This window comes from Urocampus carinirostris, chromosome 1, assembly GCF_059441175.1.
Source record: "Urocampus carinirostris isolate Australia breed hairy pipefish chromosome 1, RoL_Ucar_1.0, whole genome shotgun sequence".
In the NCBI taxonomy this organism is placed as follows: domain Eukaryota; kingdom Metazoa; phylum Chordata; class Actinopteri; order Syngnathiformes; family Syngnathidae; genus Urocampus; species Urocampus carinirostris.
Window position 1 is genome coordinate 6,272,889 of NC_142349.1, and position 15,489 is coordinate 6,288,377.

The 15,489-nt window shown below is 38.9% G+C and overlaps 1 protein-coding gene across 6 annotated transcripts in view; it reads right to left on the minus strand.

Annotated features, from left to right (window-relative positions):
- The window catches only part of carmil3 (capping protein regulator and myosin 1 linker 3), a 100,680-nt gene that overhangs the window by 83,870 nt on the left and 1,321 nt on the right, over nt 1-15,489 (minus strand). For 5 of the 6 annotated variants that reach the window (XM_088349340.1, XM_088349591.1, XM_088349673.1 and 2 more), the window contains exon 2: nt 12,007-12,101. In XM_088349340.1, the coding sequence (XP_088205466.1) occupies nt 12,007-12,101 (95 nt within the window). Of the gene's footprint in view, nt 1-3,551; nt 3,667-12,006; nt 12,102-15,489 lie in introns of those variants that run through there. The other variant, XM_088349506.1, reaches the window with a different exon arrangement.

The following is a 15,489-nucleotide window of genomic DNA, read 5'->3' on the forward strand; positions in this document are numbered from 1 at the left end:
GCTGTTTCAGGGCCATCAAAATGATGAAGCACAATGACTGGAATTTAGCATCCTCACCAGTCGAAAATGTCAAAGCAATGCATGCAAAGAATCCATCGCTGTTTGAATTTTTCCCACACCAAAATCATCCAACCAAGAATAAAAACCTGTGTACTCGGACAACTGGATTCTGGCATAGAAAAGGGCAGATAATTGTCCAAGCCCTAATCTGAAGAGTTGTGAGTTAAGTGTAACTTAAGTGTCTAGCCTTTAATAGGTTCTATAAACCTATGTCCAGTAAGTGAATTGCAATGCATAAATCGTTATTTAAGAACATAAAGGCATTTTTCTTGCATAACAATACTTAAATATTGCATCAAGGCAGGAGAAATCTAGCTATTAGCGTTTATCATTCAAAGTGATAATTCAGCGGCAATACTTTACATGACTAATATTACTTCAGAAAATAAGAGGGACAATGACAATGAAGGAGGAACGGAATTACAATTATGCCCTTCCTGAGATTATAATGGTTGAAAGAACTAGCAGGAACCATTTTGGAATGTCAAAACATTGTTACATAGCATGTGGTTCTTTTCGTGTGTGTTGCAGCCAGTTAAGGGCAAGGGTGGTGGTTTCAGTGTGGTACTATCAATCAGAATCCCATCATTGTACTTCAAATAATGTTCACAGTATGAGTCTGCAGGCCATGTACGTTGCAACAAAGCCTCGAGGCAACATGTTGTAAATGAAAGCCACATTTGGTCACTGGTAGCATTTGTTACTCAACCGCAAGGGCATTTAAAACACACACAGTAGACACGAGACGGAGAACTATCTGTCAAAGGACTTGCTTTGGTACAACTTGCTCGCTCAGCAAACGAGAAGTCACTCTTGACCATGTATAATGATGGCCAATGAGCTGGATGGCTACTTGTCTTAGCTTTCTCGCTCACAAATGCACACTTATTAGCTAACACAGTTTATAGCCATTGCTCAAAAAAAAGCCTGATACCACACATAACTGTGTTCTGTCAATCTGCATCACATCGACCTTTGAAAGTGAAGATGCTCCTGGTTCTGGGTTAGAAATGAAAATTGGAGTGGTTTGATGAAAATGTAAGGAATCCAAAGAGGAGAAAAGTTTAAACCCCCTGTATATCTAGAGCCGAACACATAAGGAATTTGACGTAGATAAATTTGGTTGCAAAATGCCAACAACGACGTACCCGTGCACACCTGATGCGGCTTTCAGCTGCGTTTTTTTTCTCCCCTCATGGTTTAACGTCACATATTTTCAGATCTTGTTACCATTCACAATAGCGACTAACATATATTTAGTAAGATAGCAATTACGAAGACAGTATTTCCTAATGCACCAAAATAAAAGGCAATGGAAAAAAATGCAAAAATTGTGAGCCCTATTTTTGACAATGCGGTTGTCAACAGAATTGTGTCATTCGTGAACAAAACGGCTCTACGAGCAGGATCTTAGAAGTGATCTTCTGTTGTGATTGGCTCGAAACGCATTTCTTTTCAGGGATTCTGTGCTGTTTTAATATAATGATTATTATTATTTTAATTTATGTTTCCTGTGATTTTCAGTGTTACCGTTTAAGCATTTTAGCCTGTATACGCCTGATAAATAGACTACTTGCAAAGTTTGCAAAGCAGACCTCACATATCATGGTGTTAGACCAGTGAACATTTTACATACTTGTCAACCTGTACGTTTTTGCCGTACGAACTACGTTTATTTTAAGACGTGTACGACATACAAGAAAATCTGTACGGAAAAACGCAAATTTGTCAATTATGGGTACCATCTGGTAAACACCGACTATCACGAAATGGCAAATCAATCAAGTCAAACGAGTTGGCCACGGAAGCCTCTATCTCGGTATCGTTTTTTTCATTGCAAACGAAGCGAGATGTTTGATGCTACTGTGTGCATGCGTCTGCCGCCTGGGGATTTCCCATCACGCAACATTCCGAAAAAAAAAATATGGTGTAAGATTATCTTGTATTTTGTACGGGAAAATATGTCAGTTTGTACGGGCATGGACCCGTGGAGGTTGACAGGTATGATTTTAAGAGCACGTCGGACAGTTGAAGGAAACGGAGTCTGACTCGCCTTGATCGAAGATCCAAGAAATGTTCAAGCCAATACGGTTTTGATAACCTGCATTGTACATTACATACGCATAGATTTCACTATAATAGAAAGCCTGACCGTTATGCCAAACAGCATCTGGCAAAGTCATTTGAAATTGAACAATTGTCAGTTGTTAAATCGTTTGAATTCAAAATGTAGATAATCGTCAAGTTATTTTGATACAGAATTTGCAGGTGACTACTGAATGTACTTCACAAAATATACATCATATTTGTTTAATTTACTGTTTTACTGCAGATAATGTGCTTCTTCTTGGTTTAAAGGGCTAAAAAAATGTTTACTTTATTTGAATGCATAATTTTTTTTGCCTATCTCAAAAAAATTGAGAAAAGTTTATGTGTGGATATATATCTTTATTGACGGAAAACAGTGTATACAGTAATTGCCCATAGCATTTTTATTTCATTTTTCTACAAATCCGGAGTATTTTCAATAAAATACATTTTTCATTGTAACCATTGTTTTCAAATAAAAGTTGTTACATATTTAAATGGACTTCATGCTTAATCTAAGATAAACAATTTTTCGATTATTTAACGAATCGTTTCAATAGTAGACAGTAAATGTAGTCGTTAATTGCAGCCCTAGTTGCAACATTATAGGATCAAGTGCAGTTTTATGAGAGAGTAAATACTGTATGTCGAGTATTGACAGGGTTATGGTGTGTGGGATGAGAAATGCAGTCTCATAATGAGGACTAAAGATAAGCAATCACTTTAGGAGAGGCCAGCAGGATCGAGTACATAAGTGAGGAGGAAAAACTAGAGCATAAGAAAAATACAATGACCAGGGGACAGAAAATGGAATACTCAGTGTATTTTGGTCGAACTGCAGGGCAGCACATGTTTGTCTCCCCATGGGGGCTAAGAGAAGGTCAGCAGTCACACTTCATACACACGCAGCCACGGCCTACCAACATGTGGTATGTTAATCAAGAAAAGCCCAAGCCCTAATTATGGCACTGAGAGCTCATATCACGCACTGTCAGATGGTAAATATGGATTGTCACAGAGAAACCCCACGCAGAGCATCTTGCATCGAGAAAGTGTGAATACTAACAGAGCAGTGGAAATGCACACCATTACACAAGCAGATTACGCAGAAAAAAACAGTGTTGACGGAATAGAGCAAACATGACATGACAACATCAGTTGTGTCCGATTTTATTGCTGGGGATCTTTTTCACCACTACTTGACAATTTAAACAGAAAGAAATGACTGATTTTGCTCTTAGAAAATGGTGCAAACTTGCTTATGGGATTTTGTAATGTTCTTTGTTTCTCTTTGTTTTGTACCACCCACAACTCAACAGCATAAAAAAGACAATATAAAAGCTTTTCAAAATCTAGGCCAAGCATTTGTTTTATTAGGATGTTAGAGAAGAGACTTCTTCTACCTGTAAAATGATGCCTCTCTGTGCAATTCTGGGTTTTTTTCTGCGTTCAAGATAGTCTGGCGGCTGTCCCGAGCAAGAGCGATTGATGTCGCTCAACATGGCGCAAAGCTGCATCCTTGAAAATTGAAACAAATATTTATTTGTAACAGCTATGTATTTTAACTACAATTGCAGGGTTGCGCTATTACGGAGACGTTCTATCAACAACAGCACACCAAGAACACCAGAAAATAAAGGATTAACTATTTACTTAACAACTTTCCGGCATATGCACATTTCCTAGTTGTATGAAAGTGACACAATAGTGCTTTTCCCAAGGTTATTAAATATATAATATAGATTTTTTTTAAAAAACAAAAAAATTAACCTTATTAACAATAAACAACACTGCTTTACAAGGAAGGTGACCTTTCGTTACATTTTATCTATCTATCTACCCCGGTCAGATCCCTCGAGAAAGGGTGACTGACAGCAAGATAAAAACATACACAAAAACAAAGAAAGGAAAAAGGAACCCAGGTTTTATAATAGCATTAAAAATAAGTAAGCACAAGAGCACATGCTACTGCTGGGTTGAGTTTTTTCTTCCTTTTGTTTATGTAAGGCCAATTTTAAAGTAAAGCAAATCAGAGCAGTGTAGAGATTTTGTTTGCGTTAAAATATATTCACAATTTTGTTGTGTTTTTTGTTTTGTTTTTTTAAATTCAGAGGAGTGATTAAATCACCTGCACATTTTTTTGTCTCTTGATTAGTATGCCTTTTTAAGGACTTGCAAAGCCAATTTTTCTTCAGTACCATTAAGAGGAAAAATTTAAGGAAAATTAGTATTTTGCACCACGATGTCCTGAGAACACTATTGGGGAAGCTATGTCACTCACCCTGACTCCACAATACAATGGAGAGAGCGCACACACGCCATCAATTTGTGAGCTATATATGATATGTCAAGACCACAAAAAAAGGCAGAAACTGTCTACACATTCAACGCCACAAATTAACCATAGACCCTCTTGAGTCTAACTATAGGAACTTCCATGGAATCACAGAGCGTAAAGAAGTCGCTGATGCACCGGACTGTGATTAGGCTTGTCAAACAACGAAAATCTCTTGCTGTAATGGGCCCGTTTATGCTTAGGAGCAATGAAACTGTACTGGATAAAACAGACAAATAAATCAGGACAAATAAGTGGCAGAAAAGCTGAAACAAAAACAACTGGGGCATCACAACGTGCCAGGGAGATTTCATTCCTTGTCTCCCTTTTCCCATTTTCAGCTTTTTCCTATAATGCCCCCCACCCTTGCAACCTTCCCCCTAACACCCCCCTTCCTCCTGCCTTTGAAGACGTGCTTTGTTTTCCAAGATGTCTTTAATCCTCAAAATGGGGTGTTCTATTAATGAGGGTGTGAATGTAGAAAACTTTTATGGCATGGAACCATGTGTATTGGTGTCTGTGTGTGCATTGCCTTGAATGGCTGTTAGTTGTGATGCCTATGTCTGGAAATTTAAGATGGATGCGGTATAACCATGCAAAAAAGCGTCACACTGTGATGGTTGGTGCAAATAACACACATAGAAAGCTGGATATCATCAATCTCTAAGGGCATACAATAAAACTGAGAACAACAGACTATAGCAAATTAGATGATAAGATACAAAACATATGCTAAGGTTTGTCCAAGCATTTTTATCACATACGTAGGGCTACAAGGATTAGTAATAGAAAAAGTCAACAATAATTCCGATTGTCGACTATTGTCACCGGACACGTTTTTCCAACAGAAAGAGCCATCTCTACATGTTTATAATTTCTGTTGAGAGTCGCTCATGCGTCTGTCTCGAGCAGTAACATAAATATACAGAAATGACGGCATCTGCATCAAGTATGCATGACAAAACTTCTAGAGTTTGGGAGCATTTTAGCCATTACACGGCAAATAAAACTACATCACAACTAACAGCCACTTAAGGCAAAGCTGACCTGAACCCGGCGTGAATTTCGGGCCAGGTTCGGTCGGGCTTAAAATGTCAATCATTATGTCAGGCCGGTCGGGCTTCTCTGTCAACGTTTTTTTCTTTGTACTTCGTGGAAGATCTACAGCATGCACTTACTTTTACTCAATTCATTATTTAGATAAAGAAAATGCTTACCGAAATATCAGTTTAATTTAAAATCACTAAATCCCCAAAAAGTTGGGGTAAAAGGTCAGACGTCATTTCTGCTTCTTACCAACAGCTTACAAGCTTACAAACTCTCTTTCTGCTTTTTGGCTAAATCTTTCACTATTTGCAGCTTGTAATCTGTAGAATTTGATTTTCTTCTCGGTGCCGTTTGTTCAGTTTCACTTTCGTCCGCTGCACGTCGCTGACATGTGCACTTAGGGGCCAAACTGTTCATTTAGGCGCTGAACTTGCAGTGCGCACTTGGTTTGAGGGACTCACGCGAAAATAAACCCCAAGCTGCGTAGTTCAGCCGAAATGCACAATTTGGCACTGAAGTATGCACGACTGGAGTAAAGCTTCGTGTTTAATTTGGCGGCAAATTAAAGCTTCGAGTTTATTTCGAGCTCGTTTATCAAAACAAGTTAATCCTTTGGGTTTGGATTTATATACCCACGACTCAGTTCGGGTCAGGCTAAATTTTTAAGGCCCGATCTTACCTCTAGCATACACAGACACCAATACACATGGTTCCATGACAAAAAGGTTCTCTACATTCTTATCCTGCATTTAATGGCAGTAGCTCAGTAAAGCACGGAAATTTAAAAATCTTGTCGGAAGTTGAACGAAATGGAGTCTGACTCACCTTTCATAGAATCAAGTAACGCTCAATGCGGTTTTTATGAAAATGCATTGTACAGTTTATATGCGTATATTTGGCTACAAAAGAGGGCTTGAACGCTATGCCAAACTGTAGCTGACAAGCAGATTTTGAATTAAATCTTTGCAGCCCCAAGAACAAACGTCAGTTGTTAAAAACAAACAAATTATGCCACTTGTCAAAACCCTACTTATTGTGATTAAGGGCTATACAAACAAACATGACTTGACTTCATAAAATACACATGTTTCATACTGTTCAGTTACTAATGAGCCTGTTCTTGGTTTACAGGGATAAAAAAAACTTACATTGATTTAAATTAATAATTTATTTGCTAGTCCCTAAAAAAATGAAAAGAGGTTTATTTATGGATTTATGTCTCAACTGACCAAGCACTGTGCCTAATTGGTTTTATAAAGGGGTTTCTATTTTCATTTTTGTATAAATGGGCAGTATGTTCAATAAAAGATGTATTTTTCATTTTTCCCTTGTGCTTTTTAATTGATTTGCCGTGTTGGGAATTATGCTATTATAAATTCAAATTTATAAATACCTTTTTCAGTAACAGGGTAATCTAAATAATTATTTGTTTCCGCCAATACAACACCGTTACCGTTACTGACGGTCAAAAGGGTTACTTTGGCTACAGAAGGCATACATACTACAGCGTGCCCCCCTTGGCATATTAAACGCCGTTTTTGGTGGAGCAGTTTTCCGCTCTGCATCGAATTGTTAACGTCAAGTATCGGATCATGTCACCATTCAAAATGGTGACTTTCATACAGTCAAGTCAAGTCATGTTAATTTACTGTATTTAGGTCTGTGCAGACTCTTTGTGATTAAGATCACAGAGAGATATTTATATACGTATTAGGAAGAGGAAGCGGATTTTTTCACTTCCGGGTGGATGCTGGGTGACCTCAAACAACACCACAAGCCGGTAGGGGCGGGAAGAAGCACTACAGTACTGTCCTGTACTTGGCAAAAGGTGCACACGATACAAAATCGAACTTACAGCAATGTCCAGATCATTTTCGACATCCCGAAAAAAATGTTTGTATCTACCATTTTACATAAGTCAAATGGTCGTAATTAGGGGAACGTCTGTAATGAGTAAGTACAATAATTGTTTTTTTAAAGTAACATGCCCAATTGATCATTTTCCACAACTAAATCAACTTCATGCCAAATTTAAGAAAATGGTAAAATTATAATTCATGCATTTGTTACCTCCCGTCTCAATTACTGTAATGCACTACTCTCTGGTCTCCCGAAGTCTAGAATCAAGTCTCTTCAGCTGGTACAAAATGCCGCAGCGAGGCTTTTAACTAGGACAAAAAAGTATGATCACATAACACCGATTTTGGCTAACCTGCATTGGCTCCCAGTTAGCCATAGATGTGATTTCAAGGTTCTCTTAGTATTATACAAAATCATACATGGACTTGCTCCCTCTTATCTTTCAGATCTGATTTGCCCCTATGTCCCGGTCCGAACCCTACGATCTGAGAGTGCCGGTCTTCTGGTGATCCCAAGAGCAAAGAAGTGTTCTGCTGGTTCGAGAGCGTTCTCCATCCGGGCACCGGTGCTGTGGAATGCTCTTCCCCCTGAGATCCGATCTGCAACCTCAGTGGAAATGTTTAAATCTAAACTTAAAACTCACTTCTACTCCATAGCATATGAATAACCTACTCTTCTCGTCGGCTGAAAAATAGTCTGTGTAATATAGTGTAATAATCTGTAAAGCCCTTTGAGACTCTTCGTGATTTAGGGCTATACAAATAAAAATGACTTGACTTGACTTAAATGGTCTGCATTCGTATATACAGCACTTTCAGGTCACTAAAGACCTCCCAAAGCGCTTTATGATGTGCTTCACACTTACCCATTTACACACACACACTGATAGTGGCGTCAGACATGAAAGGCTGCTTTTCGGTGGCATTAGGGGTTCAGTGTCTTGCCCAAGGACACTTTAATCCAGAGAAGTCTGGAATGGAACCTGCGACCTCTCTGCCCCAAGATGAGCAGGCATCTGATTATTCAAATTATTATTTTTTTATTAGTATGAGACTAGCCAACTATTAAAATAGTCGTTAGTTGCAGCCAGTGTTCCCTACAAGCTGCGCACGTGCGCAATGGCGCACTGCTCGCACATTCTCAGCGCACAAGAAAATCTAACCAGAGCACAAAAATGAGGGCTCAAAATTACTAATTAAGAGCGACTTAAGTCAAAGTTAAAGTGCATGAAGGTAAAAATACACGGGTTCCCCTGACGTTGTGTCCTAAATGCGGTATTTTGAAGTCGAGTCGAAGTAGAACGAAGTTGAGTAAAGTTATTAGAGAACCGGCTTCTTCGGCTCGGCTCACTAAAAGGAACCGGCTCTTTCCGGTCCTAAACGGCTCTTCAGGTTGTTTTTGCTTCTTTAATCCCAACATGACCAAATATTCTGTAAAATTATGCACAACATGACTTAAAGGAATGGGGGGAACAGAACAAAAAAGAAAAAAATACCAAAATGAAAAAGTAGTGAAAAGCTGAGAAAAAAAAAACAAAAGGAAGAGAAAAAAAGAAGGAACATTTTAGAAAAAAAGCCAGAAAAAAAGAAAAGAAAAATGTAGGAAAAAAGTAACAAAAAAGTAGAAAAAAACACGGGAAAAAAGAAGAAAAAGTTTGTGTTGCATTCAAATAATTTCCAATTATATCAAGTGAATCTTGTTGCCAACATTGTACTTCCACTAAAAAATGTGATTAAGTACAGTTCTGTATCTTACAACCGACTAAATAAGCCCCCCAAAATGTTATCAGGAAATAAAAAGAAATGGATATCTTGTGAAAGAATTATAAGAACAAACGACGTTTGTAGGCCGTACAACCTTTGCAATAGTACATGAGTCAATTCATTCAAAAGAGAAAAATAATTTTGCATTGCCGGAAACTCAGCAAAATTTATCTTGATGTCAAGTTTTGGACATGTTTGATAATTAATTATCTTGCCACACTTGGGATTATGGTTGCTCACTGTTGTTTCAAGCGTTGCTAACTGTCTTTGTGTGAACGCTCAGACCCGTGGAAAATTAGAGGGAACATTGGTTGCAGCCCTAATAAGTAGCCTCCTTTTAGCAAGCAGGTCCCCATTTTTACACTATATACATGAATAAGTTCTTTTTGCACTCAGTCTGATGCATTTAGGGCTCAAACCGCAGAGAAATGAAAGCAGACCATTCCAATCTTCTTCATGTGCTCGCATTCCACCTTTGAAATTGATCAAAGAATGAACGCCTACATCTGCTTTCTTCCTTGAATGAATTTAGAGCGGTGGCCAAGGCCAATAGTAAAAAGAGAAATAACAACAACAACAATCTTGAAACTGTTTAAATTTCCTGGTATATAAAAAAAACTGTCCCTAAACTTTTTCCAGTCCATGTATTAAAGAAGGCATTATGTAAATCGAGGGGAGGGAACATGGTAGAAGCAGCAGAGAGTGAGAGGCAAGTGGCATGCTGGGGGGGAGCAGAGCAATCGAGGGCAGTGATGGGGAGGAAAGTGATTGAAATGACAGTGAAAGGGAGAGGTCAAGAGAAAACAAAGAGGACATGACAGAAATATTGGGGCGGGGGGGGCATAATGGTGGCCAAAACAGGGAGTTTTAGGGGGCGGCGGTATGGGTTCAAGCAGGCGTGATCTGAAACAAAAGACAAGGCAAAAAAATAAAAAATAAACCGATTGTTGTAAATCATATGATAAATGTCATTTCGTTTTGCCTCACTCATTAGTGGCATCAATGCCCTGCAAACACAATCACTGGATTTTTCAGACTATAAATCGCTCTAGATTATAAATCGCACCAGCAAAAAAAATCACAATTAAGAAGGAAAAAACATACAAGTCGCACCGCATGTCATTGAAAGGCAATTGAAAATAAATCTCTTGGCACAACACGGTAAAGTTAAAATGATCAACACTGGCCTAAAGCCCCCTCTTGCGGTTTATTGCGAAAATAAAATGTGAAAAGATATCACTGGTAAAAATGCGTCAATGATTTCACGAAAGTCTCACCAGAGTATAAGTCGCACCCCCGGCTAAACTATGAAAAAACGGACTTGTAGTCCAAAAAAATATGGTATATGATCAATTGCTGAAGTGTCTGATGAAGTACTAATTTGTGAACACAAAGTTGGTGTTGGACAAAAAAGCACCTTAAAGCTGCTCTCAAACAGATTTTTTCCAATCAAGCACAGACTGGTCGTGTTCCTCCCCACAATTATTTTGCAAAATATTCCATATGCCAACGGACTATCTTGACCTATCTGGTTTGTTTCCTCTAGAGCTGTGACATCATTGAAGGAACACTTTCATTGGCAAATCCGGTTAACACGACATGTAAAGCAGCTCAGAAATAGATAGCAATTGAAGTAACCAGCAATTGCACACCGCTTATTTCTACTTGGAGGGAAACAATTGTGGCTTTTCCTTTGTGTTTTCTTCCGCCTGTGTCGCTGATGGTCTAATTTTGTCTGACTAGCTCCCAGTTAGCATTTCGGATGCCGAGAGGTTTCCTGTTTTGTATCCTCCTAGTTGGTGCTCATTGACTGCACGTCGTGTGTTGTTTAGCTATCTAGCCTGGGGTTAGCGCTGGTTTCGCCATGTCCTTTGTTTGATTTCCAGCTGGCTTCGCGTTTGTAACAATTGCTTCTTTTCATTGTTGGTCGCTGGTTAGCCCAGCTGCTCGCTACGTGTTTTTGGTCGGCCATCCTCGCGTTTTTCTGCAGAGGTTGCAGCCACCTTTAGTTGATCCGTCCTGGTTACTTCCCTGTTGGCAGCTCTCTGTGTGTTCTATTTTTTTGACACTTATCCCCTTTTTGGCTGCTCGTCCTTTGTTGTACCATTACTGCACCCACCTGCGACACAATGCCTAGACATTCCCACTAAAAACTACCAAAACTTTGCTGACAAAATCACATTTAAAACAATATGGGAAATGACTTTCTAGGGTGCTGGTGTCCCTGCGATGATGTCGCAGCTCAGAATGACAAAGACAAAACATGATTTCTTCAAAATGGATCTATCAAAATATAAAGTATAGAGATTTTATTCAAAAACCATGTACTATTTCCTCATATTTTGTATGTTTAATAATCTGCCTATACCTTTAAATGCATCATAGCCCTACTTGAAAGTTCTGCCACACAACACACAGGATTCCTTAAAAGAAATAAATAATACTTGTAGTGTACAGTACAATGTCAAGCTCACACATGCACGCACCAAACTCTTGCCTGTGGCATTAAGGCCATCCTGCCACATCTAATAAACTCTCTGGTTGGATTCAGTAGGCCATGACACTGTGTCCACTTGACTCTGCTCAGCCAGCATCTGCCTTAAGCCCTGATTTTCAACTATGTCTGTTCAGTGGGGCAGGATGCCTAATCTGTAACTTCTTATTGGTACTTCAATTTGTCTCAATTAGGCTTGATTGATTTCCATTTGGCTTCAAACCAATGTGTGACGTTTAAGTCCTCATCTATCAAGTCACACATAAATATGCCTTCACTTCGGCAATCGATACCTCATTCAGGTGATTTGTCAAGAAAGCAGAGTATTCAGGGGTCTAAATGTGATGATTTATTCTTACCAGAATTCTGTCTTCTGATTTCCCGCTCCTGGAGTCCAATTTGATTGCCCTCACAAATTTGATGGGCTGTTTGTCCAGAACCTTCCTGATGCTCTCTGGGAGGAAATAAAGACTGATAAATATGATGCAGTAAAATATAAAAATATCTACCAAATCAACACCATTAGCACTGTTGACTCAATTTTGACAACTTAAGGAAGCTGACTGTGACGGTGGCTCGTTCTATCAACTTTGTACGCAAGATGACATATCTCATGACTCTTAGATGTAAAAGCGGACATTTTTCTAGTTATTTTGAAAGCCAATAGGGTAAATAGAAAGGAACGTGACACACAAATATTTCATTGACATTACAAAAGGAGGAATAAAAAAAGCTCACAAGGATGGCAAGAAGTGAGACCCAAACTATAAGTTTTGAATATAATGTTGTTAAAATGAGCATGACCGAATAACTAAACCACAATCACCCAACCTACTGTTGAATTAAAAAAATACATTTAAAGCATCCAATTTTCCACATCATTCTGATGAATTTCAAAATTTTAGATGCTCACTTCGGCAGCTGCGATTCTGGTTTGCTTTGGTCAAGGTCAAGAATTTGGGAGGCTTATACCACGTCAAATCATTGATTGAAATCATAAATCTTTGCCGGTTGCCTTATTACTCAAAAAGTGCTGGCACCTAAAAGAGGGAGAAAACTACAATTTTTAAAAGTTTCAGCAAATTATATCTAATCACACTCATGGCACTTATAAAACCATTATACCGAATAATGTTTTGTAAAGCATGAAATCTGGATTAAGTTTATAATAAACACCAAAGAGTGTTGAGGCTTTTTTCAAACCTAATGAAAGTCTCAAGACACTAAGGTTTCATTAAAAGAGTTGAACAAAAAGTAAAAATATTTATAAAGGATTGGATTGTCCTGCACAATAAATGAACCATACTAAAGATACAGGAAAGTGTCTCATTAATGGTAATGATGATGCATTAATTCAATAAAGGTACAAAGTAATGTTGGCTTACTGCTGCAAAGTGAGGTTGATTAAGCCACAGAAATTAGTAGCGCTTCAAAGACTAGGCTATTGGAATTAGCCAACACACACAGTTAACACACACAGACAGCCTCTGAACAAGCGCTTTTCCAGTATCTGGTTATTTTGAGCACAAGGGAAGAATAGAAACAACCTGGCTCATGCTGATAAAAACTGGAGAGTGCTGTGATCTTCAAGGACCAGAAAGGCTGTACTCCATCCGCTATCTTACTCAACAAAGGGTTACCTGCTGGACTGTAAAGCACACTCAAGTGGCCTGTCTAATGGAAATGTTGAGTGGCCTGCCACATGGAGGTGATTTTCTGCAGACTCTCGAGAAACATATTGCTCAATCTAATTTTCCTCAAATAAATACAAATTTCGTCCTCACAGTTGTGAAAGAAGCACGACATAGAGTAGACATGTGGATAAGGCTTCTGCAAAAAATTATCAATGCTAATATCGTAAAAACAGCAAACAATAACACCCTTTGAAACACATTTTGCAAGTTATTTGATGAACTGAGCCAATCTCCCAAATATGAAGGGAGGGATGAGAAGCGGGGTCACTTAGAAAAGTTCCATGTTAGCCATTTCACAAGCTAATTCCTCACTAAAAACACGCCTCATGATTCCATCCATTATCTGCACTGCTTATCCTCACTAGGGTCGCGGGGGTGCTGAAGGACGTCCCAGCCATCTTCGGGTAGTGGGCAGGGGACACCCTGAACTGGTTGCCAGCCAGTTGCAGGGCACAGAGAGACAGACAACTCACTCGCTCATTCACACCGAGGGGCAATTTGGTGTTAATTAATCTGACATGCATGTTTTGGGTATGTGGGAGGAAACCGGAGTGCCCAGAGGAAACCCACGCAGGAATGGGGAGAACATGCAAACTCCACACAGAAAGGTTTGATCTCATGACCTCAGAACTGTGCCGCGGACGCGCTAACCACTCAGCCGCCGTGCTTCCTAGCCTCATGATTATATATCGTTATTGTATTGTACAGCTTTGTGCAAATATTTAGTTGTTTCTTATGGTAATGCTTATTGATGTTGCTTTTGTGCTGAGCCCAAATAAAAAAAGCCAGAAACCACAAAGTTGTGCTCTCCTCAAATCAATTGTCAGAGATTTATCACATTCTTGCATTTCAAATTGCTCCCCATTCCTTCTCACTAAAATAACTGGGTACACTTCCTCAAATAATAGTGTGCGATGCTTTCTTGCGAGTTCAGTTCCTTTGTCATGTTTACCGTACAGATGATACTATAGTGTTAATCAAGCTGAAAACCCTCTTTTTAAAAAATAACTGAGTTGCAAATCATCTGGAAAATGTGAAAAAAAGCATATTCGGAAGCCATAATCTTTCCTTAATATATTTAGGAGCTGCAAATGAGAGTGTGTTCTTTGAATGCGCTGCAAGTCCAACACAGAATTGGAGTGGTTACTTTGCCTTGCAGAGCCGTGGGTTTTGTAAAAAAGCCATGACTCTTTCATCAAAGGTAAGTTATAAGCCAGGGGTCCGCAACATATATTTTAAGAGCCTGGTGTGGCTTTTTCATGAGTATATTTGTCTGGAGATTCACTTTTTTAATGCATTTAGGCTGGGAGTGCAACACGATATTTCTACCACAAGTGACAGGAGCACTATCAAGCTTCTCTACCTTCAAGACTGGTAACACGAAATGCCATTGAGAATTTTTTTTCCATATTTCTTACCCAATAAGATCGATCAAAATATGAATGCAAGTTTGACTTTCGCCTTCCACCAAGTTTTGAATAAAGTGAAATGATCAACGATGAATTTAAGGACGTCTTTGACGAATATTCGTTGATTTCAAAGATGTCGAAGATTCCCGAGGTTATGACTGCATACCTGTCAACCTCCACTGCTCCATGCCCGCACAAACTGTCATATTTTACCGTACAAAATACAAAATAATCGTACACTATATCTTTTTTTTCTGAATGATGCATGATGGGAAATCCCCAGGCGGCAGACGCATGCGATTGACAAATTTGCGTTTTTCCGTACAGATTTTTTTGTGCGTCGTACTCGTTTTAAAATGCATAAAAACCGTACTTGGTACGGCAAAATTGTACGGGTTGACAGGTATGTGACTGTGACCGGGTCCCATATCTGAAAGTAAATACTGTACATCCGAATCCCTCTCTGTTGCAGTATTTTGCGATTTTTTTTTTTTTGAAAGAACCCCGCTCATGAAACCAATATTTGCATCAAAAAAGACAGTCAAAATGAACCTCGATGATCTGAATTAACTGAAGAAAGGAAACAAATTCTAACTGGGATATTTGTTAATATGGTAAATGGTCTGCATTTTATATAGCGCTTTTTAAGTCAATGAAGACCTCCTAAAGCGCTTTACAATGTGCTTCACACTTGCCCATTCACACACACACTTACACACCGATAGCGGCCATGCAGCCA